Raw genomic sequence first — 25,602 nt, 5'->3', positions numbered from 1 at the left:
CCTACCTATTAACTGAACCTGCATCTCCTGCTTTGGCAGGCGGATTCTTTAATACTGAGCCACCTGGGGAGCCCCTTATAGGCCAATAGTCTGAGCTAATATTTGCATTTAGTTGTTTAGGAAAGAGATTAAGCTCAACCAGGATGCACAGGTTGCAAGGAAAGATTCAGGGTAAAAGGGCTCATTTAGCAAGCCCTGTGACTCTGAGAGGGCAGCTAGTGCTAGTTGCATAGTGGAGTCATCTCACTCACAGCTATGCTAACTGTGGATAAAGGATTCATAGACTAAGAAGAATTGTAATCTCATATTATCAGATTTTCCTTCAGAAAGATATGTATAACCTGAAACTATGCAACATATTGATAAAATAATGGTTTTGTTGATCAGCTATGAGCAATTATTATAATTATTGGCTATGTTTCAGAACAAATTATGCATTGCTTATAGGATATCTAGCCCAGATTTCTAATGATAATTTTAAAACTGGAATTTTAAAAATTCTGTTTTCCAAAGAATTACTACTTGTGTTTTTATTCCATTTTAAAAGGCAGTAGCTTCTATGATCCTAATGCATGTGGATGAACTTTTTCATAGATATTTTCTCTGTCTTTACCAGATTAATACACCCTTTATTCATGGACAATATGATATTACCATGCACAATTCATCAGAAATGCTCTCTTTTGTGTAAATAATTTGTTATATGGCCATGTTAGTACCATGGCACTGAGAATACATAATGCTCTTCTTATAGAAATTGTTTTGTCTGTTAATGAGATAGATCACGTATTTTTACTATTACAGATTGAACGACATGACAATTGTGCCTATGACTACCTAGAAGTTCGAGATGGAACCAATGAAAGTAGTCCTTTGATAGGACGTTTTTGCGGTTATGATAAACCTGAAGATATCAGATCTACCTCCAATACCTTGTGGATGAAGTTTGTTTCTGATGGAACCGTGAACAAGGCAGGGTTTGCTGCCAATTTTTTTAAAGGTAACAGAATCATTTAAAATGTAAGCTTCACTTTGTCAACAATAAATATAGTATTATGTAGTAAATGTATTTAGCTTTGAGGCAGGGAAGAAATAGAGTAATGTAATACTGAAGGGTGAAGTATGCAGTCTTCATAAATATATCAATATTTTTATGGTTTTTGATGGAAAAGTTTACTGGTTAAAAAAATAAAGAAAACTAGAATCTGGAGATTTGTAGCACAGGACAGGAAATCCATTAGGATTTTCTATCGTCTGTTTTTTAGGAAACAGTCAAAATAGCAAAATCCAGAAAGGGATATTCAGATAAGAGGAAATATTTGCAAAATAATCAACAAAAAGTTTATAACCAGAAGGGGATTACTAACATATATTTCATCAATTTATTTCCAGGTGACAGCACTTTTATGCCATCCCTTAGCAAGTAGCATTCTACCACATTACAAATAATGTATGGCCTCCTTAGTAGGATATTCTGATCCCTTAAAATGTCTTTTTGACAAAGAATTATTACTAATTATCTTTAATTTTGAATTGTATAATCACATTTTATTTTATTTTCATGTCCTTTGCATGATGTATATTTGTAGGATAAAAAGAAAGCTGTTTCAGTGTAAATAATAGTATCAGATTTGCTTCTTGAAAATTCAAAGACATTTAGGTTAACTGTGTTATTGTAGAATAAAATTCTTTTAATAGAGAAAATAAATTTCCTCTGTGATACCTTTTAAAGAATAAGTGATGAATTCAGTTGTGTATGTCAAAGTGTGAAGAATATCTAGACATTTTTCTTATTTGAAGAGCAAATTGATTTCCCATTTGATTTCCCAAATTGATTCCCAAAATGATTTCACCATTTGAATTGAAAGGCAGAGAACCTTGGCACTTAGGGTATATGTATCCAAAGTATTAATTAAAATATTCATTTACATACTTTAAATCTTCCCCACATGTTATATTTTATAGTAGAAGAAACATACTATAAGAGTCTCTCATGTGATGTTTGTATTTGGTTATCAAAATGCTTAGTGTTGGATGATACACAGTTTCTCCAGAGAATATTTTTTACTGTTTTCTTAATTCAGAGTAGGTTATTCCTAAAGAGTGAGATTATGAAGTACCTTGTCACATGTGTTTTTTTAGAATAATATATATGTTTCACATGTCTATTTTGTATATTTTTTATGTTACCACATACAATTTAAATAATTAATGTTTATAAAATATGGAATTATGTATTTTCTGAATCAACATTGCTATATAAAAAATACTGAATGTTTTAATTTAAAGAGGTCTAGAAATTTTCTTAGTTTTTTTTCCTTTTTAATTGTTTGCCACCATAATTTATTTATTAATAATGCTATTTCCTAAAAGCATTTTTCAGGCTACCTAGCAAACTATACTATGAAATGAACAGATGAATTCATGTTCTTTCAGTAAGTTTTCTATTTAATTCTGAAAAATCTCTACGTCGTAGTAATCTCCTTTAACTTTAAATTCAGAAAAAAACACATGCTGTGTCTGAGATAAGGTGATCATCAGTTGGCTCAGTCCTTCTGATTCTCACACAATTTTTAGGTTGCAGTGACATGGATTCTTATATGTCATCCATCAAAGGCTTGCAAGTGTTTCCTGTTATTTTGTTGAAGAAATCAATTGTTTCAGTTCCATTCAAAACTATTAAAGTTTAAAAATAAAATAAAATTAAAAAAAATAAAAATAAAAAATTACTTCATCTCCCTAGGAAAAATAAATAAATAAATAAACCACAATGAGAGATTTTCTTATAAAAAAAAAAAAAAAAAAACTATTAAATGTCACATTTTCAAAAAATTTTGCACGTTAGTACATAAAAACAAAATAGCTGGTCTCTAATTGTTGCCACTTTTATAGAGGAAGATGAGTGTGCCAAGCCTGACCGTGGCGGCTGTGAGCAGCACTGTCTGAACACGCTGGGCAGCTACCAGTGCACCTGTGAGCCTGGCTATGAACTGGGACCCGACAGAAGGACCTGCGAAGGTGGGGCTGGATTTGCACATGGTGTTCCCTGCCTGAAACCCTACCCATGCCTTTCTCTCATGCAATCTCATTCTCTTTCTCTCTTTCTGCCTCCCTCTTAAGCAAGAATAAAATAGACACAGTTACAAAGAAAATATAGTATCTTTAAAACAGAGGATATTGCATACAAGATAAAAAGAAAGTTATGTGGCTATTTCTATGTGACTCCTAACATAAATATTTTTACACTTTAGAAATATGCCAAATATGGTAAACCTGAAAGTACAGGTAGCTTTAAAAATATATGTATAAATATGATAATCTTTTTTTTTTCTAGGTTAGGTCCACATCTTTATTTTTTTTTTTTTAAACTTTACAAAATTGTATTGGTTTTGCCAAATATCAAAATGAATCCGCCACAGGTATACATGTGTTCCCCATCCTGAGCCCTTCTCCCTCCTCCCTCCCCATACCACCCCTCTGGGTCATCCCAGTGCACTAGCCCCAAGCATCCAGTATCATATTAGTTGACTTGCATACACAGATACACATATATATGCATATATACACAAAGGAAAGTAAAGAGACCAATTACTTTAGCTAACTCTTGACTCCTTAGGAATTAATTAGGAACTGTGTATAATACATTCCTTTCACTGATGGTGGTGGTTTAGTCGCTGTGTTGTGTCTGACTCTTGCGATCCCATGGACTGTAGCCGCCAGGCTCCTCTGTCCACGGGATTCTCCAAGCGAGAACACTGGAGTGGGTTGCCATTTCCTTCTCCAGAGGATCTTCCCAACCCAGGAATCGAAACTGGGTCTCCTGCACTGCAGGCAGATTCTTCACCGACGGACCTATGAAGGAAGTCCTTCCTTTCACTTAACTTGCTTTTAAATACTCTAATTTTCCTAATCTCACTATCAATAAGAATTAGAGGTAACATAAATAGCTGTTGTTGTTGTTCAGTTGCTCAGTCATGTCGGACTCCTTGCAACCCCATGGACTGCAACACACCAGGCTTCCCTGTCCTTCACTATCTCCTGGAGTTTGCTCAAACTCATGTCCATTGAGTCAGTGATGCCATCCAACCACCTCATCTTCTGTCACCCTCTTCTCCTCTTGCCTTCAGTTTTTCACATCATCAGGGGCTTTTCCAATGAGTCAGCTCTTCGCATCAGATGGCCAAAATTCAGGGTTGATTTCCTTTATAATTGACTGGTTTGATCTCCTTGTAGTACCTCTTTTAAATAAATCACCCAAAAGGGAAAGAAAACCAGTTTAAATGGAGTTTTGGGAGTAACAAATATGCTCTATTTACTATAGTTTACCTTGCCTTCTAGCTCAACTAATTCTTCCTAAGAGTTTCTTGTCTTGGAAAAAAAAAATGAAAGAGTTTGGAGAAATAAGCAATTGATTTTGGTCTTACTACAATAGGCTGTATTGTTCTTTATACATATTTTTATGAATTCTTACAGCAATCATATGGTATAGATATTATATCTGAGAATATCCAGAGGGATGGTACGGGGAGGGAGGAGGGAGGGGGGTTCAGGATGGGGAACACATGTATACCTGTGGTGGATTCATGTTGATGTATGGCAAAACCAATACAATATTGTAAAGTAATTAACCTCCAATTAAAATAAATAAATTTATATTTAAAAAAAAAAGATAAGAAAACTGACACCCAGTTTTTTTTATATTGCTCAGACAACTTTAAAAGGACCTAAAATGTTGTAGTTCAGCCATCACTTTCTTGTAGTTCAGCAATCACTTTCTTGGCTCCAAACCTGCAAAATAACACTTACAAATGGGATTAGATGATTCAAATTGTTGTACTAAAGACTACAATTTTCTAGATTTTGAAAAATTCAGAAGATGGTTGAAATTTAACACTGAGATATTTAATTATTAGTGGAAAGGTGCTAAGAAGGGGAGAGATTTATTAGGGGAAACTTTCCTTTTTCTTTCTTTCCAGCGGCTTGTGGCGGACTTCTTACGAAGCTGAATGGCACCATAACCACTCCAGGATGGCCCAAGGAGTACCCTCCCAACAAACACTGTATATGGCAAGTGGTTGCACCAACACAGTACAGAATTTCTGTGAAGTTTGAGTTTTTTGAATTGGAAGGCAATGAAGTAAGTGAATAATAAATATGTTTTTATAAACCGCTTTAGGAATCCCCAATGGCGATCTGGAAAGCTAAAAAAGAAAGGCAAAAGGAAAGAAAGAAGGAATGGAAGGAGGGAGGGAGGGAAGCAGGGAGGCAGAAAAGACGGAGAGAAGAAGACAAGAAACAAGTATGATAGTACAGATACTCTAGTTTTCCTTTGCTCTGTTTCTCATTTCTGCAACTGCTTATAATTCCTGTTGGCACTGGATGATTTAGACTGTCTCTAGGAGATTGAAAATGACTCCCCAGCATTTTCCTGATTTTCTGAAGTACTATTAAAACATTAGGGTCATGTCACATAGACTTTTCTGGAAAAACAAACCAAAATTCACTTGTTGAATCGTAGCAAAAATTCCTTTTTGGAAGAACCTGGTATATTTCACTAGTGGAAATGGGTATATTTTCATTATATAACTAGTTTTGCATTATGAATATGCTTATGATTCACAAAGATTAATTTTTAACCTCAATAAAAGATGAATCTGGTTGACACTATCTTTCCTTTCTTTACCTTTATAGTTTACCATAGTAAAAGTCCAGTTTTCTGTTAGGTGATCACTTTTAAACAAGTGAAATCATTTATTTGAAAATTCCTATGTGCTAGTACACAAGCACCAAATTCAAACAGAATGTCAACCCTAGAAATGACAACTTTTAGAACTGTGTCTTGTATGACTGGTCAATATTGTTTTAAGTCCGGAGAAAATGTAACAAAAGTTTTTTTTTGTTTGTTTGAGCTTTTGTACTTTGCTTCCTTTTCTCTTTCTAACTTTCACATCTTTTCTCCCAGAAACTTTTTTTCTTTGTTTATTTTAAAATGAAAAAGTAAAAGTGAAAGTTGCTCAGTTGTGCCCACTCTTTGCCACTGCATGAACTATACAGTCCATGGAATTCTCCATGTCGAAATACTGGAGTGGATAGCTGTTTCTTTCTCCAGGGGATATTTGTAATCCAGGGATCAAACTCAGGTCTCCCACATCACAGGCAGATTCTTTACCAGTTGAGCCACCAGGGAAGCCCAAGAATACTGGAGTGGATAGCCTATCCCTTCTCCAGGGGATCTTCCCAACCCAGGAATTGAGCCAGGATCTCCTGAATTGCAGCTGAGCTACCAGGGAAGCCCAATTTATAATGAATTAAGATTCAAAAGTACGATAAATTCACTCATAAAATGTATTTTTGTCTTTGATGTATATTTGTTGAATGATTGCAAATAAGTGGAGAACAGAAATATAATGTATCTGTGGTGGTTTAGTCGTTCAGGTGTGTCCGACTCTTTGTGACTCCATGGACTATAGGCCATAAGGCTCCTCTGTCCTTGGGATTTCCCAGGCAAGAATACTGAAATGCATTGTCATTTCCTTCTCCAGGGGATCCTCCCTACCCAGGGATTGAACCTGGGTCTCCCACATTGCAGGCAGACTCCTTACCAACTGAGCCACCAGGGAAGCCCAATGTATCTGTACTCCTGGGTAATATTATTGGTAATAATTGTGGGTTTTATGCTATAATTTTGTATTATATATGTATCTTTGCTTCTTCTTTACCCCTCCCACTTTTCCTACTTTTTTAATCATTAAAAAAATTTTTATTTATAGTAGTGAAGGCATTTGTGTGCATTTTTAGTCTGTTATTAATGGCTTTGAGGTGGGACTTCCCAAGAGGCTCAGCGGTAAAGACTCCACCCGACAATGAAGGAGAAACCTGTCTGATCCCTGAGTTAGAAGATTCCCTGAAGAAGGAAATGGCAACCCACTCCAGTACTCTTGCCTGAGAAATCTCATGGACAGAGGGGCTTGGAGTGGCTATAGTCCATGGTGTCGCAAAAAGAGTTGGACATGACTTCACAACTAAACAAACAATAGCTGGCTTTGAGGTGAAAAGAAGTGCAGACGTTTGTGTTTCCCTTAAGGAAATTAAAGTCTGAAATGCAATGAACTGATGTTTCAGAGAATTGTACAATTTTAGACCTCTAGGGACCTTTTGAGGTCTTCTTCACAACATGTATAAGTTTTATGATGGAAAAACTACTGCAATTTATTTTTCTCACATACTTTATCCACATGAAACATCATTTTTCTTTAATAATTATCTGAAATTTAGAGAAATATTAAAATTTAAAAAAGTATTTTTACAGTAATCTTAGAAAAGCTTTCACATGAGCAGCACTGTTTTGAAAATGGGACTCTTCCTACCAGTTCTGCAATGTCATGTGAGCTTAGTATTGAGTGGCTTCTACTTTCTGAGTTTCCCTAAAGCTGTTAATTATGGCAGAAATGGCGTTTTGATTGACTAGTTGGTAAAAGTTCCAAAGGATAGAAGTTTATGTTTAGAAGGAAGATAGGTAGATGGTTTTAAAATAAATGGTGCATTGTGGTTGAAGACATTTTTCTCATGGTAATGGCGTTTTGATTCACTAGTTGGTAAAAGTTCCAAAGGATAGAAGTTTATGTTTAGAAGGAAGGTAGGTAGATGGTTTTAAAATAAATGGTGCATTGTGGTTGAAGACATTTTTCTCATGGTAGCAGTCTTTATTCATGGAAGGAGGCTTTACAGACTCTAACATATCCTGGAAATCTCAAATTTATGATGAGGTTACTGTGTGGAATGTTGTTAAAAAATTCTGTGCATTTTCATAGTTTAACTTATTGGCTATTTAAAATAAAGGCATGAGCAAAATCTTGACTTATAGAATACTGGGTTATGTTATCACTTCATTGTTTCATTCATTATATTCATATCCAAAAGGAAAACCAATAGGAAACAGCTTTAACCTCAGTAACATTATTCTATTTTTGTGTCAGAGCCCTCTCTAAATAAAAGTTGCAGTGGTAGCAAAATAGATAGAAAATTTATTTCACTTTTCCTAGCAACATTTTGCTTATTCATTACCTAATTAATATCACAAAAAACAGTAATTTAGGTTTACATATTACAAGGCACACATAATGTGGAGAGTTCAAATCATACACATTGTTAAACAAATACTCATCACCCATCTCAGCTTTCTTGAAGTCTGTATATTTGGACCTATTAATCCAGTTTGACCCACAAGAGTGAAAAGGGAAAAACATAATAAATTTTTAAAAAACAGCTGTCAATTATCTGATGCTTTCAGATTTGGTGATTACAGTAACCTGTTTATTTCTAGGTATGCAAGTATGATTATGTGGAGATTTGGAGTGGTCTCTCTTCTGAGTCTAAATTGCATGGCAAATATTGTGGTGCTGAAGTGCCTGAAGTGATCACATCCCATTTCAACAATATGAGAATAGAATTCAAATCTGACAATACTGTATCCAAGAAGGGCTTCAAAGCACATTTCTTCTCAGGTATCAGTATTCTCATGTTGCATGTGTATTACAGACTTTCAAGGTGGATTGGCTTAAATTGTATGCTATCCATTCTTCATAGTTTTCTATAAATGAGCTTGGAGGTACACTGAACCCATGAACATGTATCCTACTTTAATAATTTTTTACTTAAAGTTAGGATATTAATAATAATGGCCCTATGAAATGCAATTGTCAAATACTTAGATCTTCAGTTCATTCCAGTTGCTCAGTCATGTCCCACTCTTTGCGATCCCATGAACCATAGCACGCCATGTCTCCCCATCCATCACCAACTCCCAGAGTCCACCCAAGCCCATATACATTGAGTCGGTGATGCCATCCAACCATCTCATCCTCTGTCATCCCCTTTTCCTCCTGCCCTCAATCTTTCCCAGCATCAGGGTCTTTTCCAATGAGTCAGCTCTTTGCATCAGGTGGCCAAAGTATTGGAGTTTCATCTTCAACATCAGTCCCTCCAATGAACACCCAGGACTGATCGCCTTTAGGATGGACTGGTTGGATCTCCTTCCAGGCCAAGGGACTCTCAAGAGTCTTATCCAACACCACAGTTCAAAAGCATTAATTTTTCAGTGCTCAGCTTTCTTTATAGTCCAACTCTCACATCCATACATGACCACTGGAAAAACTATAGCCTTGACTAGACGGACCTTTGTTGACAAAGTAATGTCTCTGCTTTTTAATATGCTGTCTAGGTTGGTCATAACTTTCCTTCCAAGGAGTAAGCGTCTTTTAATTTCATGGCTTCAGTCACCATCTGCAGTGATTTTGGAGCCCCCCAAAAATAAAGTTAGCCACTGTTTCCCCATCTTTTGCCATGAAATGATGGGACCGGATGCCATGATCTTAGTTTTCTGAATGTTGAGCTTTAAGCCAACTTTTTCACTCTCTTCTTTCACTTTCATGAAGAGGCTCTTCAGTTCTTCTTCACTTTCTGCCATAAGGGTGGTGTCATCTGCATATCTGAGGTTATTGATATTTCTCCCTGCAATCTTGATTCCAGCTTGTGCTTCCTCCAGCCCAAGATTTCTCATGATGTACTCTGCATACAAGTTAAATAAGCAGGGTGACAATAAGCCTTGACATACTCCTTTTCCTATTTGGAACCAGTCTGTTGTTCCATGTCCAGTTCTAACTGTTGCTTCCTGACCTGCATATAGGTTTCTCAAGAGGCAGGTCAGGTGGTCTGGTATTCCCATCTCTTTCAGAATTTTCCACTGTTTATTGTGATCCACATAGTCAAAGGCTATGGCATAGTCAATAAAGCAGAAATATGTTTTTCTGGAATTCTCTTCCTTTTTCCATGATCCAGTGAATGTTGGCAATTTGATCTCTGGTTCCTCTTCCTTTTCTAAAACCAGCTTGAACATCAAGAAGTTCACGGTTAACGCATTGCTGAAGCCTGACTTGGAGAATTTTGAGCATTACTTTACTAGCGTGTGAGATGAGTGCAATTGTGCGGTAGTTTGAACATTCTTGGGGATTGGAATGAAAACTGACCTTTTCCAGTCCTGTGGCCACTGCTGAGTTTTCCAAGTTTGCTGACTTAGATTTTGTATACATTCTAATCAGATATATCAAAGCCTAGTAAAAACAACACAAAATTATTTTGGCAATATTTTCATACAATGACTTTGGAAGTGGATAAGGTTAATGATCTGGAGGAGGAAGTGGCAACCTACTCCAGTATTCTTGCCTGGAAAATCCCATGGACAGAGGAACCTGGTGGGTTACAGTACATGGGGTCTCAAAGAGTTGGACATGACTGACTTACACTGAACCAATTCACATTAAAAATTCCCTCTTAAAGAGGTGAAATTTGATTAAAAGCCCCTACATTTTAAGAAAATAAGTAAACATCAGTGAAATTCCCTAAATTTCCCAATTTCAAAATTATTCCTCTTAAAAACATTATTCTGAAACTTGTGAAACTTTAAATCCATCTATTGATTAGTTTATAAGTATTAATACAAATTAATACTATTAGTATGTGTTTTTTATTGAGTTAAATTTTCTAATTTTTATTTTTATAGTTAGTTTGTAACATTTTATAGACAGTTGAATAAATATTTGCTGCATTGTGTATGTTAATCCAGAAATTTTTTATGGAGACATAATCTTAAGTAGTTCTGTTTATAACCAGTTCTCTAAAAAGTTCAGAAGTGGTTATGATTTATGAAAACATAATGAGAAGTGTTTAGCTATTTTTCCACATAACTTTCCCCAAAAATTTATCAAGAAATTCAATTTAAAAAGAAACAGTATTTATTATAAGTGAATTCATATTATATAGAAAGGAAAACTATTTAAAAATATATTCTAGCTTTATTGCAACTAAGTGATGCATCAAGAGAGAAAAAAAACAAGGATATATACTTAGATTTTTAATGAATAAAATGAAATTAAACTATAGCATTATTTTTAAAATACAATTATTAATATCTAATGAAATAATCATATTGAGATTTTACTAATGTTTACACATAACTTTGATTTTCAATAAGCACTTTAAGAAATGAAATTAGAAGAATGACTCTAAGAGTTTATTAGCAAAATAATACAGATTTCTGTCACTTTCATGTTCAGCAAAGTAAGAAATCATTGCATAAATTCTTAATGTCTTAAAATAGTCATGCTATAGTTTGAAAATCTAGAAGTTATTGTTTTATACAGCAAAATATCCATAAGCTCCTCTACAAAAATTAGTGTTATTTACTTCTGATATTAAGGGTGTGTTATAAAGCTATATAATGAAATAGTACAAGTAAATAAGGAAATTATGACTATAAAACTAAGGTTATTTGAAAATGATATTGAATTACATATCTATTAAATTTTTATGTATTTTGGAATATAATAGACAAAATGTCTAATAATATAGACATTTTCTAGAAGATAGCTGATTCAACAATATATTATCATTGGTTCACAACAATATATTACCATTATTTTCCATGAATGAATGAGGTTTGTTTCTAAATAACAATAATTACTTTATATGAAGTAAAGCCTAACTTAATTTTATATGATATTGTATTTGAATACAATTATGCAAATCTGCATAGGTGTACTTGATATAGTTTACTTACTTTAAGGGATTAAGCAAAATTAACTGTTTTCTAAGAACAAAATTATTTTTCATTAAATAGGTTAAACTTAAAGGAAATATTAGTAGGATTTTATGCATGTAAAAATTACATTTGGGAAGCTTGAGTTTTACTTTAATCACAGTGTTCGTTATTTGGAAATAATATAACAAATAACTTCAGGCAATGAGAGCTGCACATAGACCTTCCACCTTCTTTAGGCACCCTGTAGTGGTAAAAAGATGCAATGATGACTTAAAGGATAAGCTCATTAAAGCCCGGATTTCTTGACTCTGAGTTCCTTTATGTCTGTTACAAATACAGGAGTCAGATAAAATGATTTGTGTGATTTTTCTTCCTCTATATTCAAGTGATTTCAACTGCCCTGATTCTCATCTTATCCACTCTTCAGTGTTTATAGATATTTCTTTACACTGTTTCTCGTACACAACTTTTTTTTTGTTTTCTCATGGGAAGATCATAGATATTTTTAGAATAAATTCAACCTGATATTATCCTAACAAAACTTTAAATATTAGTGTGATTAATTTCAAGTAGTAACACAATTAAAGCTCTTCTATGATTCTGAATCTAGTTCCAAGTTTCATGATTAATGATATTTAAATACTTGCATATTTTAGAAACAGGAAATTGTCTGAATTGTTGCTCTCAATAGAGCTTATCAGAGCTCATTTGAAGGTGATTATTTTTTCAACAGTTTTGTGTTGAAAACTGTGTGTCTTGTATGCATGCACACATGCATGAGAGGTATTGTGTATGTGTGTATGCATGAGTGTGGACGATATTTGTTTTATATCTGAGCATTTATTGTAAGTGTATCTGCTCATATATTGTTCTGGTCTGGTGTGTGGACCCTTTACTTCTTTTTCCTACAGACATGGAAGCGTTCTGCAAAGAGAAAATTTTTATTTTTGAATCTTGCAAGAACTTGATATAGGTTGCCACTTCAGTTCCATCCAGTATGTATTATTCATAGACTGATGGTCTCTGATAGTCTCAGAGATACTCTGCAGGCCTCTGATGGGAAAATGCCACCTCCTTTTTCCCTAATAATGGACGTTTCCTTTATCTAACATGAAGGAATGGAAATCAGATATGTCCATTTCAAAGAAGGAGGCTAATTTCCACCTAAAAAATTAAATGTTTCGATTTCTACTCAATAAAACATTTATTTCTCTTTAATAAAAACAGTTCTTAAAATCCCATGCTGACAGTATGAAAATGCTAGAAAATTTCAAATGAATCATTGACAGAATTATCAATTATTGAATTCATTCCGCAGACAGTCTGAGAAATTTTTAAAACTCCGTATCCTCCTTCCTTCTCTCTTCCTTGGGATTTTCATTGTTCAAAATATTTGTAGTTTGTGTCCTAAGAAGATTAAAAGGAAAGAAAATGAAAACAGAATTATATTTGCTAATGTTTTTCCCTCAAATTTGATGATTTTTATAAAAAATTCAGAATATATTTGTGTAACTCATCTTTAATGACATTAAGTTAAATAAATAGCTTTCTTTGTGTGATGTAGGAAGTCTGGATAACTTCAAGTATTCCAATGTTTACTGAAATTTTCTCTTTTCATATTGACTATTTGGCGTGTGTGGGCAGTTTTATACACTGCTTTGTTGGGCATGATGACTTTTATATGCTGCTTTTTTGCCCAGCTTTGAATTTTAGCTTAGTTCAGATTAGCTTACACATATATTCTAGCAATATCTTTGGTAACTCTTAATTTCATGTGACATTGATTATATTAAGCAATGTTTGATGTAGGGAAGAAGGAAACATTAATTAATTGGGACACTGAAAAATAATAAGATACTTAGACAGTATGATATATAAAATCTTCTTCTCCCTCTTGTTCCTCATTTTCTTATTCCTCCTCTAAAAATTATTTTAAAATTATTATTATTTTTCCAGCACAACAGAAATATGAAAATCTGGCTACAAAAACTATTATTCAAATATGAATTGTTTCACTTTCAACTTTATTTCTCTTTACTTACCATTACTACAAATCAGATTATGTTCTATCAAATCTAAAGAAAATAACTCTCCTTAGAAATATCATGTAGCAACATGATATTTATACTACGAGGAACTTTAAATGTTAGAAATATTTTATGTTTTGGAATTATTTTCATTGTAAAATGACTATGGGTTGAAAAATTTAGCATATTAACCTGTGTTCTTTTTTAACATTTTTTGTCTCTCATGCATGGCGTCTAACAGATCCAAATGAAGGGATGACTCAGGTGGTCCCTGCTCTGATAGGTTTGTCACTGAGTACCCTGTTTACCAGCCAATTGCAAATGTAAACTAATTTCTTAAATGTAAAATACTTACAATTGTTAGATATCCAACTAACTCTCAAAAATCTGGTTGACCTAGAATACAGCCATAGTTCACTATATCAGATTTTAAGATTACCAAACAATCATTAGATAAATATTTTATAAGAAATATGTATCTATTTCAGAGTAATTCTAGCACCAGAAAATTTTTAATTGGCTCTTCCCATTTACAGTGATGCAGTGTATTTGACATCAACTCATAAAGAAGTATTTTTCCAAACCATCTTAGGTAAACAGCCCCTGGACAGGCATATTAAAATAAGAAACATAAATCATCTCCTGATTGTCTGAACTAGGAAATACGGGTAGTGACAGCATGCGAGCAGGGAGTCTAGTTCTCCACTCATCCTTTCCACATGGGCCATTTACAAACATCATCTGTAGTTTTCACAGTTAAGGTAAAAGTACTTCCAAATTATGAACTTCTTGAAAATTAATCTTGCAAGGCTACTTTATTAATTTCTGATTTCTTATACACTTTAATATTTGATGCTCTTTTAGAGATAAATTTTACTTATTTTATTTATTTTTTCTTATTTGCTTAGCTTCAATATTAAGTATTAAAAGTGTTATGGAAGTCTTAAGGACAAGTAAAGAACACTTAAATTGCAGCTATATTGATCCTGATATGTTATTAAAATTTTCAAGACTGTCTATATGTATATTCTATATTGCCAATGCATGAATATATCCCAGAAGCATGCATGTGGTATATCATGTTATCAGTCACCAAAATGGGAAAAAATAAATGTATTCACAAATATTAGTATCAGATTCTTGGATAAAATGGCTTTCCTACACCCATATCCATAGGGGGAATACTGATTTGATTAAGACAAGCAAAAAAAAATAAAATAAAATAAAACAAGCAAAAATAGTATTTGCTATTTGTGTGCCACCATGAGCTCACAAACTCTCCCTAGAAAAAATCAATTGATGGTGTAACTTTTGAATTCAGCCTAATCTCTGATGTGACTGTCATGTGGCTTTTTGTTCGCTGTACTATGGGAGTGGGGAAGGTCTGAGTGAAGAATTATCATATCTATGTGTCAGGAGCAGAGGCCAGTTTTGACTTTAATGGACAAGCCATTCATGGAATGACTGCTAAGCAATGTAATGTGGTGGCTGATGCCTCTCACTGAATTGACTGCCTGCTAATAGAGTTGGGATTTTTTCCCTGTAGTGAATTTGTTGGTTATTTCTTAGAGCTCATATTTCATATCCTAACCTTTACTTCACAGAGAAGGCAACGGCACCCCACTCCAGTGCTCTTGCCTGGAGAATCCCATGGACGGAGGAGCCTGGTAGGCTGCAGTCCATGGGCTCACTAAGAGTCGGGCACGACTGAGCGACTTCACTTTCACTTTTCACTTTCATGCATTGGAGAAGGAAATGGCAACCCACTCCAGTGTTCTTGCCTGGAGAATCCCAGGGACCGGGGAGCCTAGTGGGCTGCCGTCTCTGGGGTCGCACAGAGTTGGACACGACTGAAGCGACTTAGCTGCAACCTTTACTTCTAGCACACTAAAAGCTCTTTTATGGAATTACTTATTAATTAACTGGTTTGCTTGAGTAGATTAATTTAAAATATATTAATTGTTTTTCCTTCAGGATAATCTAATGATGCCTTTTTCTGTCTTGGAATCTTATAAAATATCCAGATTTATTAATGCTAAGCATAACTGCAAAGTTAATGGAAAAAATCAGCTACAGTAGTTATAACAAGTGATTTTTAAAAATGAATGCACACAAATCTTGGAACCTTGTTTAGCCTCTGTCTACATGCCATAGTGAAGGATTTCACTCCATTTATATGCCCTTATTTGCATTTAATCAAATTATTCACAATTTTTAATTGATTTTAAAAGTTGACAATACATTTTTAGAATTATTTGGAAAAAGATTCATTTATTTCCTCTGCCCTACTCAAAACTTCTCCAATAGAGGAATGAAAGAGGACTACATGTTGTCATCCTTGTGTAAGTGATCTCGGAAATTCAATTCATGGCACAAGGCTCCAAGCTAAACAAGGATTAGGTAGAATTAAGTCACTATAATTTTTTTGTTTGGCTTTATTTTGGGAACAGGGAAAGCTGTGACTTAGCTTACCCTTTGCCAATATTAACTACAACTAAATGACTCTCCTTTGATATCCTTCATTTTTAAAGTTACTTATTAATCTATGCGGTTATCTCTTTGCTAGACAAAGATGAGTGTTCTAAGGATAATGGCGGGTGTCAACATGAGTGTGTCAACACAATGGGAAGCTACCTGTGTCAGTGCCGAAATGGATTTGTGCTGCACGAAAATAAGCATGATTGCAAGGAAGGTATGAAAGAAAGGTCATTTTTTCTGATGATATCTAGAACTTCATGCAATTTGGGTAAAGCACTGCTTCCAGGTAGAGTTAATCATATCAGTGAGTAGAAATTGTTAACTGTTCAAATGTCAAAAATAAAAATACACCCAGTGTTCAAAGATCCAAATCACACTATTGGAAACTTTGTATTACCTCAAGGTTCTGCACATCATGCGTAGGTGGCATTAGAATAACTGTATAACAGATGCAAGAGCTGCCATGATGCCGTCTGGCAGCCAGGAAAGCACTGCATTATCCGCCAGTCTTCATATAACAGGCCTCATACCCGTCTCCATATTTAAACCGCTGCTAAATGCTTTGCATTTGGTTTAATTTCCCTCCCCAACATATCTTATATACGTGATGCATGAATGCTGTCATTTTAAATACCAGGCATCTCAAACTCAAATGCCTACCATAAAAAAGACATTTGAAAATACTGTGCCATTTAGAGTTTTAAGTCATGGTTTCCCACCCCACTCCCCAACACACACACACACAAAGGCACACACACACACACACACACACACACACAGAGCATCTTAGTAGCGCAGTTAGCCTATCAGCTTTTGGTCCTACGTTCTTACTATATTCCAAGGTTTTATAAAGACATTTATCTTCATCTCCTCAGCCAGTGTGAGCCACATGGGGAAAAGATATAGTTACTCAGATCTTATTTCTTTCTTCCTTTATTTCTTCCTTGTTTCTATTTTGTTTAAAAAGAAAATAAAGCTTTCTATTTAACTTGGATTTATTACTAAGACAAGTGTATAACTAGTCATTAGTACAGGTAGAGTGGTAGGTGCCTGACTAGAACCACAATTACATAGTAATTCTTTGTATGCACCTTTGAATCCTACAGAATACCCTGAATTGACCCTCATTCCATTAGTTTCATTCAAATATGGTCACATCATATTTTTCCCCTCTATTTCACTAAATTAATGACTTTGCACAGAATTATATGCAAGATTTTTTTTTCTCTTTTTACTTTCATGTATAAACCAATGAGATTCTGATGTGTGAAACTTGGTATTCTAGTAAATCAATAGGCTGGGGAATAGGCCCAGTTATTTTGAGATATGGAAGATGATTTAGAAAAAAAAAAAAAGTGTTTACAAAGTGTGCATGTAGTGACTCCAGGTAGCAAATAAATTTAGATATCCAAAGTTTCTCTTTATAATAAATATTTTCAAGAAAGGACTTTCTAGAAAACTTCTTTTATGTAGAAGTATATCCAGGCACCTCTAATGACACTCCTTTTTTCTGTCAGTAAAGCGGCTGGATTTTGTTTCACTGCTGCTATGATACTCTGTACCTTATACACTTCAGCAGCAAGCCTCTTGGCTTTGTCTTATAGGCTATTTGCCGGATCTGGAAGATTCCACATTTCATATGAGCAAGGCAAGGACAGGGATAATGGAACTTAGAAAACCCTTATCAAGACAGCACTCAGACTTTTAAGTTTTGCTGTATGAACCTATGCTGTTTAAAATGAGCTAAACTTCAATCTTTTTTTTTTTTTTTTTTGCATTTCTTGGTTACAAATCCAATTCCCTGTGGAAAGCTGGCACAGTTAAAGCAAGGGTTTAGAAAGAAGGCAGGCACCAACAGCACAGTAGTGTCAGTCATTTTACCCTTATTGTGCAGCACTACTATTTAACAAGTGTTTTGTTCATATAGTAAAGTATTTCCCCTGAGATTTCTTAGAAATTTTCAAAGAATTAATTATATTTTAGAATGGGTGACATAATATACAACAAATAATTTCCAGTCTACACAGGATACACAGCATAATGCTTCATAAATTATGTAGTTAGAACACAGTTTGAGGACACAGTATTACATGTTTTGAAGTTTGATATTAGAAATATTGTGTCTTCCCCAGTGGCTCAGCAGTAAAGAATCCGCCCGCAATGCCAGAGCTGCAGGAGATGCAGTTTCAATCTCTGAGTCAGGAAGCTGCCCTGGAAAAGGAAATGGCAACCTACTCTAGCGTTCTTGCCTGAAGAATCCCATGGACAGAGGAGCCTTGGCAGGCTATAATCCGTAGGGCCACAAGAGTCATACAAAGCTGAAGCAACAGTGCACGCACGCATTAGCAATATTGGATGCCCTCCCCCAAGATGAAGTTATTTAAACTGTGTAATATCTAAAAGAAATTTCATATTAATTGAATGACATGTTTTCTAAATTAGTTCTGAAGCTAGTAGCTGTTTTCCCCTCAGGGCTTCATTTTACTTTGATGAAATTACAAAGAATTTACTTTAGCAGCTAAAATTATGATTTAGATATTCAAGCATATACTTTAACAAAGGGAGAGAAAAAATATAAAGATATGATTCATAAAGTGGCTTAGTGATCCTAGTTAACTATAAATGATGTTTATGTTAATAGGAAAAATAATTGAAAATGACATAGTCCATTGATTTTTGTTGTGACATTACATTAAATGTTTTGTACATACCAAGAGTTGATACCTTTGATTATCAATAACATTACTCTGTTAAATTTTGAGCTTATAAATCCAGCAGTTAAAAATAATTCATTTTCTCATTGCATTTATCTAATTCATTATAAATACTTAATTCATGTGAACTCAAAAACAGTCACTGTCTAATTACGATTATGTGCGGCAAAATGTTTGCCAAAGCAGATGAATATGATAAGTGATAGAGTGATGATTAGTTATTCAGGAAAATTTTTCAGCAAGATAGTGGGCAAGTAAGCTGCCTCCTGGATGGCCCGATCCTGGGCTAGATTTACACACTAATTGATACTATCGTTATTGGCACAGCTGAGTGTGAACAGAAGATTCACAGTCCAAGTGGCTTCATCACTAGTCCCAACTGGCCAGACAAGTACCCAAGCAGAAAAGAATGCACATGGGAAATCAGTGCCACTCCTGGTCATCGAGTCAAATTAGTAAGTGAGCACATTTTTCTCTTTTTCTGTTAAGCTGCTTGCTAATGTCTTGCACATGCACAGCTAGTATGTGGAAATAAAATAATAAAATGAATGTTTATTTAATTGAATTGAATTAGTAGACAGATGGAAAAGACTTTCTTATGTTTTCCTACTAACGTTGATTAAATTCCTGATTCCTTAATCAAAGTGATAGTAATGGTAGCTGTGTAGTTCTCATACAGTCTTCTTATCCTGGATGGGAAGTTTTAAAAGGCATTGCCAAAGTTACTGCAAAACAATAAGTTTTACTTCCTAATATGTTATTGAAAATAATGTTTTGAAATGGAGATGTAAACAAAAAAAAAATTCAAGAAGAAAACTATAAGTATTCACTTCAACTTACCATAGTAAATTCTATAGTGTCAATTCTATGTCTACATGCAAAGCATATGTGCTTTTTAATAGAAAACTAATTTTGTCTTGTGATTTCTGGAGTGTTATTTTTGCATAATGTAGCTGTCCTGTTTAGATGAGTACTGATATCATTAGACTTCTTCCAAATTCAAAAATGAATATAATGTTCATCCTCTCTCTTATATTCTTTGAGTCTTGCTTTCTGTCCTGGTCATCTGATAGTACATCTTATATTTCGTAATAGACTACAGAATACTTGAAGAGTACATTTAAAGAAACAGAATCATAGAATATAGAAATTTTGACAGTTTTCTGCACTATGCTATTGTCAAAAGTAGGAAAGAATGCCAACTAGCAAGGCTTAGGACAGTCTAACAAGAACCATAATAAAGACGAAGAAGTTGTGTTAGGAATGAGGCTATGAGTCCATAGTAGCTTATTGGGCCAATCCAGCCATAAAGTTAATTTTAAAGTTCTGTTTGCATCCTTTTCTTCAGTGAGGATTTTTTTTGTTTGTTTGTTTGTTTGTTTTTTCCAGTACAGGTATCTTATTCACATGCAGCCTAAGAATAACAATATTAGAGACTGTCATTGAGACATTCATATTCCTACTATGGAGTTCTTTCCAATCACCATACTTGTAAAACCTCAGTAAATGACTTCCTAGACAGAGACATCAATTAATTTCAACCATTCTTTGGAATGATCCTAGGTGCTAAAATAACAGCACTGTAGGAACTTGATTGCTTTCCAGTCCTGTTCAAAGCCCTGGTTGAGAGGAACACTCTCTGATGCCTATGGACTGAGATACAGAAGCTGCATTCATCAGTGCAGTAGCTAAGGGAGTTGGGAAAATGGATTTTCCTGAAGATTTTTGTGTGTGTATATGTAGATCCAAGTTTTGATTCATATCATATTTATTTTCCCTGAAGAATTTCTTTTTGTATTTTATATAGAGTATGTCTATAAATTTTCATTTTTTGAAGATATTTTCTTTGGGTATAAAGTTCTAAGATGGCATGTTAAATATGTATGCTCAGTCACTCAGTCATACCCGACTCCCTGTGACCCCATGGACCACAGCCCGCCAGGCTCCTCTGTCCATGGGGCTTCTCAGGCAGGAACGCTGCAGTGGGTGGGCATCTCTTCCTCCCATGGATCTTCCCGGCCATGCTTCACCACTAGCGCCACCTGCATGTTAGATTCCTGACTCTTTTATTTACCATTCGTGATGGGTTTTAATGTCTGTGGTAAATCTTTATTTTATTTCTATGGTTTTTTTCTCTAATTTTTTCACAATTTTTTTTTTTATCAGCACTTTGAATATAATGTATCTAGGAGTGTTGTCTGTCTGTGTAGTAATTGCCCTTCTGAGAAGTCTAAATTTCTTGCATCGGCATTGTGATATCTGTCATGAATTTTTGAAAACTCTTGCCCATTATTTCACAATTCTCCTGCATTATTATCTCTTCTTCTGCAACTCATTTACACATATGTGATATTGTTTCATATTATCCCATAACTCTTGAATTCTGTTATTTTTTGCCACCCTTTTCGAGTTTGGGTAATTTCTAGAGACCAATCTTAAATTTCAGTGATTGTTATTCAACTGTCTTCAGTCTATTGATGAGTTTGTCAAAGGTGAACTTTATCTATCTTTTTTTATTTCTAGCATTTCCATTTGATTCATTAGTAGAATTGCAATGTGTGTTGGTCTGCTTAGGTTGCCATAACAAAATATCACAAACTGAATGTCTAAAACAACAAAAAGTATTTTCTCACAGATCTGGAGGCTAGGCCTTCGATATCAAAGTGCTGTGAGGATTGGTGTCTGCTGGGGCCTCTGTTCTTCACTTGTAGATGGTTGCTTCATCACCCTCACATAGCATTTCCTGTGTGTGTGTGTGTGTGTGTGTGTGGAGAAAGAAAAAGAGAGACAGAGAAAGAAAGTGGGCACTTGTGTCTGTTCATCTTCTTATAAGAACATTAGCTCTGTGGGATTAGGCCTCACCCTTATGACCTCATTGGGATTAGGGCTTCAGTGTACAAACTTGGCAAGGAGGCATAATTCAATTTATAATACTTTCTCTCCTGAAATTTCTCATTTGATAGATTAAACATAGCAGTCATGTTTGAGTCTGTTCTGATGATTATATTCTCTCTTAACACTGTGTTTTTTTCCTTGGCTTTTTGTGTGCCATGTAATTTTTGATTAATCATCAGATAATATGTGTTTAGGGGGCTTCCCTGATGGTTCAGCAGGTAAGAATCAACCTGCAAAGCAGGAGACACAGGAGACGTGGTTTCCCTTCCTGGGTAGGAAAGATCCCATGAGGAGGAAAATGGCAACCCACTCCAGTATTCTTGTCTGGAAATCCCATGGACAGAGAAGCCTGGCAGGCTACAGTCCACGGGGTCACAAAGAGTCAGACATGACTGAGCGACCAAGTATGTATTATATATTTAACAGTAGAGACTTTACATCTGGAAATGGACACAGCTCAGGCTGTGTTAGGCTGTTAGTGAATATGTGTACATGGGAAGGGATATTGCTGAGTGAATATAGTCAGTAATCAGCTGAGTTTGGATTGTCTTTATCCTATGATTGCCTTCAGTGGACCATTGGCTTTTAATTCCTTTGTTTTAGCTTGGAGCCTGAAATTTCAGATGCATTTTCTCAATATTTCATCTTTAGCTTTAGCTTTAGCTTCCTCATTCATGTCTACCACAACTATATACCTCTTCAGACTTTTTTCAGTCAACCAGTGAAAGACTGCAGTTTCATGCTTCTTGGTACTTGGTACTCTGGTGGTGAGAGAAAGGGGTTCTCCACCTCAGACAGGATCTGTTTTTAGGTGTTAGAAATATCCTTTCCCAGTGATCTTACCTCTTCTCTTCCTGACAGCCAAACGGCATCTCATATCTCTGGCTGATCTTCCATGGGAGAGTCTTTTTCTTTGTTTTTTACCTCTCCCATGTGTTAGAAGGTCTCTGGTATTATTGGAGTAGGCTCCTGGGTCCAAGACTTCCCCAGTTTTATTTGTTCATTTGTTTTTCACCTTGCTACAGGGAGTCTACATGTTTGCCCTGGTGGTGACAGGTTTCTACTCCTCACCCAGAAGCTTATTTCATTTTCCACAGAAGGGTTGCAATAGAACTTCATGCTTTTCTCCCAGAAGTGACCACTTTCCCATCCAAGCCTACAATAGCAAGGAAGGTACTTGTCTATCTCCTGCTCTTCCCACATCTTTCTCATGAGCAGGAGATTGAGGTCCATGGGGAAGAGCCTGCACGTGTGTAAAAACTCCTGTGTCTATAGATCTTAGGATGCTGTATCCGACTCCACACCTGACCTTGACAGTACATCACAATTGTAGCTAAATGCATCTAACTTAATTATATGGCACCCTAACTGTCTTCTGTCACTGGTGAGCAGATGTATGTGTCTCATCTTTGCTTGACAGGGCCTGTGAGTGAGTGCATTGCTAGTGACTTTGGCTCTTTGATATGTTCAGCAAAGTTGTGATTTTGTTTACATAGGTTTTTTTGTAAGGTTGTTGTTCAGTTGTTCAGTCATGACTGTTTGCAACCCGATGGACTGCAGCACACCAGGCTACCCTGTCCTTCACTGTCTCTAAGAGCTTGTTCAAACCCATGTCCATTGAGTTAGTGATGCCATCCAACCATCTCATCCTCTGTCATCCCCTTCTCCTCTTCAATCTTTCCCCAAATCAGGGTCTTTTCTAATGAGTTGGCTCTTTGCACAGGTAGGGTAGAATAACACTAGTCCCAGCATTCTATGATATATCCAAGAAGAAATGGAACTTCTAATATACATCAACTTGAAAATATGTCAATAACTTTATTTGTACATAATTATATACCTGTCAGCTTATTGAGCATCCCTTTCAACTCTAGGACAGTCTGCTTCTTCACAAATAACAGGCAAATATTCCACATGAAGATCAGGAAACAGTCTGGTCAACAATGATTACACCTGCTAGTATCCTAAGAAGATAATTTTTAGAAGGAAAATAAGAGCTTTAATGCAACTACTTATCTCTTTTTAAGTATTTGACTTTGTGATTTTGTAGAAGTAGTTGCAGTCTAAGCCAGATTTTGTCAACATTAACATGCATCAGAGTTACCTGAAAGATTTGCTAAAACACATTTTTGCCATTCTGAGATTTCTGAATCAGAGCATAATATTGATTCTACTCTCTTACATCATTAATCATGTTCATATAAAATCTGACCCACAGTATCACTTCAACAATCAGTATCAGCAGAAAGTATGTAACAGATTTGCTACCAACAAGTGTTATTTTAATGCTATACCTTCTGCTACTGCTGCTAAGTCGCTTCAGTCATGTCCGACTCTGTGCGACCCCATAGATGGTAGCCCATCAGGCCCCCTGTCCCTGGAATTCTCCAGGCAAGAACACTGGAGTGGGTTGCCATTTCTTTCTCCAATGCATGAAAGGGAAAAGTGAGAGTGAAGTCGCTCAGTCATGTCCGACGCTTAGCAACCCCATGGACTGCAGCCTACCAGGCTCCTCTGTCCATGGGATTTTCCAGGCAAGAATACTGGAGAGGGTTGCATTGCCTTCTCAATGCATTAAAGGAAAAGTGAAAGGGATGTCGCTCAGTCGTGTCCCCATGGACTGCAGCCTCCCAGGCTCCTCTGTCCATGGGATTTTTCCAGGTGAGAGAACTGGAGTGGGTTGCCATTGCCTTCTCCAGCTGTACCTTCTAACTCTTGCCATTTTGGCATTATTGTTCCTTATGTTTGCTCTTATTGTCTCCTTGTTTATAATATAATTTTTAATGAATCTTATCTACTTTATAACTGAAATCACTATCTCTTGCAGATATCAGCCAATGTACATTTGGCTAACCCTGGTTATAAGATTCAAACCACCAACCACCTATCTATATGCTTTGACATTTATTATATAGGAGATTTGATCAAGAAAATACAAGTTTAAAATAAATACATTTTGCTTAATTTCTTTAAGATCCTTAATTTTAATGGAGGAACTTGAACCCAAACTAAATCTGGAAAATAGATTCCAAGGAAACTTGGAAAATTCTAAAATATCTTAATCCTATTATTTCAAGAGCTACCGATAGATATTCAGTTCCAAATTAGTCTCTTTATGCTGCTGCTGCTGTTAAGTCACTGTGACCCCATAGATGGCAGCCCACCAGGCTCCCCCGTCCCTGGGGTTCTCCAGGCAAGAACACTGGAGTGGGTTGCCATTTCCTTCTCCAATGCAGGAAAGTGAAAAGTGAAAGTGAAGTCATTCAGTCGTGCCCGACTCTTAGCGACCCCATGGACAGCAGCCTACCAGGCTCCTCCGTCCATGGGATTTTCCAGGCAAGAGTACTGGAGTGGGGTGCCATTGCCTTCTCCAGTGTCTTTATAGACCAGGCAAAAACAACAACAACAACAAAGAGAGCTGTGGTAGCCCCATGTGTGCCATGGAGCTTTCTTTACAACTCACAGTTATTCCTCTTATGTTAGTCTGCATGGAAAAATAAGAAATCATTTATACGTATTTTATTATATAAAAGCAAAGAAAAGGAAGTTTTCCCTGAAAACAATTCCATCGGATCAGATCAGATCAGATCAGTCGCTCAGTCATGTCCAGCTCTTTGCAACCCCATGAATCACAGCACGCCAGGCCTCCCTGTCCATCACCAACTCCCGGAGTTCACTCAGATTCACGTCCATCGAGTCAGTGATACAATCCAGCCATCTCATCCTCTGTCTTCCCCTTCTCCTCTTGCCCCCAATCCCTCGCAGCATCAGAGTCTTTTCCAATGAGTCAACTCTTCGCATGAGGTGGCCAAAGTACTGGAGTTTCAGCTTTAGCATCATTCCTTCCAAAGAAATCCCAGGGCTGATCTCCTTTAGAATGTATAGAACAGTC

At 35.7% G+C, this 25,602-nt stretch overlaps 1 protein-coding gene across 2 annotated transcripts in view; it reads left to right on the top strand.

Moving 5' to 3' along the window:
• Window positions 1-25,602, top strand: part of TLL1 (tolloid like 1) — a 323,584-nt gene that overhangs the window by 262,945 nt on the left and 35,037 nt on the right. For both annotated transcript variants that reach the window (XM_005887409.3, XM_070386689.1), the window contains exons 13-18: window positions 805-1,000; window positions 2,893-3,018; window positions 4,977-5,137; window positions 8,324-8,504; window positions 16,190-16,315; window positions 19,143-19,270. In XM_005887409.3, coding sequence (XP_005887471.2) covers window positions 805-1,000; window positions 2,893-3,018; window positions 4,977-5,137; window positions 8,324-8,504; window positions 16,190-16,315; window positions 19,143-19,270 — 918 coding nt within the window. The remainder of the gene's footprint in view (window positions 1-804; window positions 1,001-2,892; window positions 3,019-4,976; window positions 5,138-8,323; window positions 8,505-16,189; window positions 16,316-19,142; window positions 19,271-25,602) is intronic.

The sequence above is a fragment of the Bos mutus genome, chromosome 17, assembly GCF_027580195.1.
Source record: "Bos mutus isolate GX-2022 chromosome 17, NWIPB_WYAK_1.1, whole genome shotgun sequence".
Classification (NCBI taxonomy): domain Eukaryota; kingdom Metazoa; phylum Chordata; class Mammalia; order Artiodactyla; family Bovidae; genus Bos; species Bos mutus.
The sequence above is the reverse complement of the archived record's forward strand: the minus strand, read 5'-3'. Positions and strand labels throughout refer to the sequence as shown.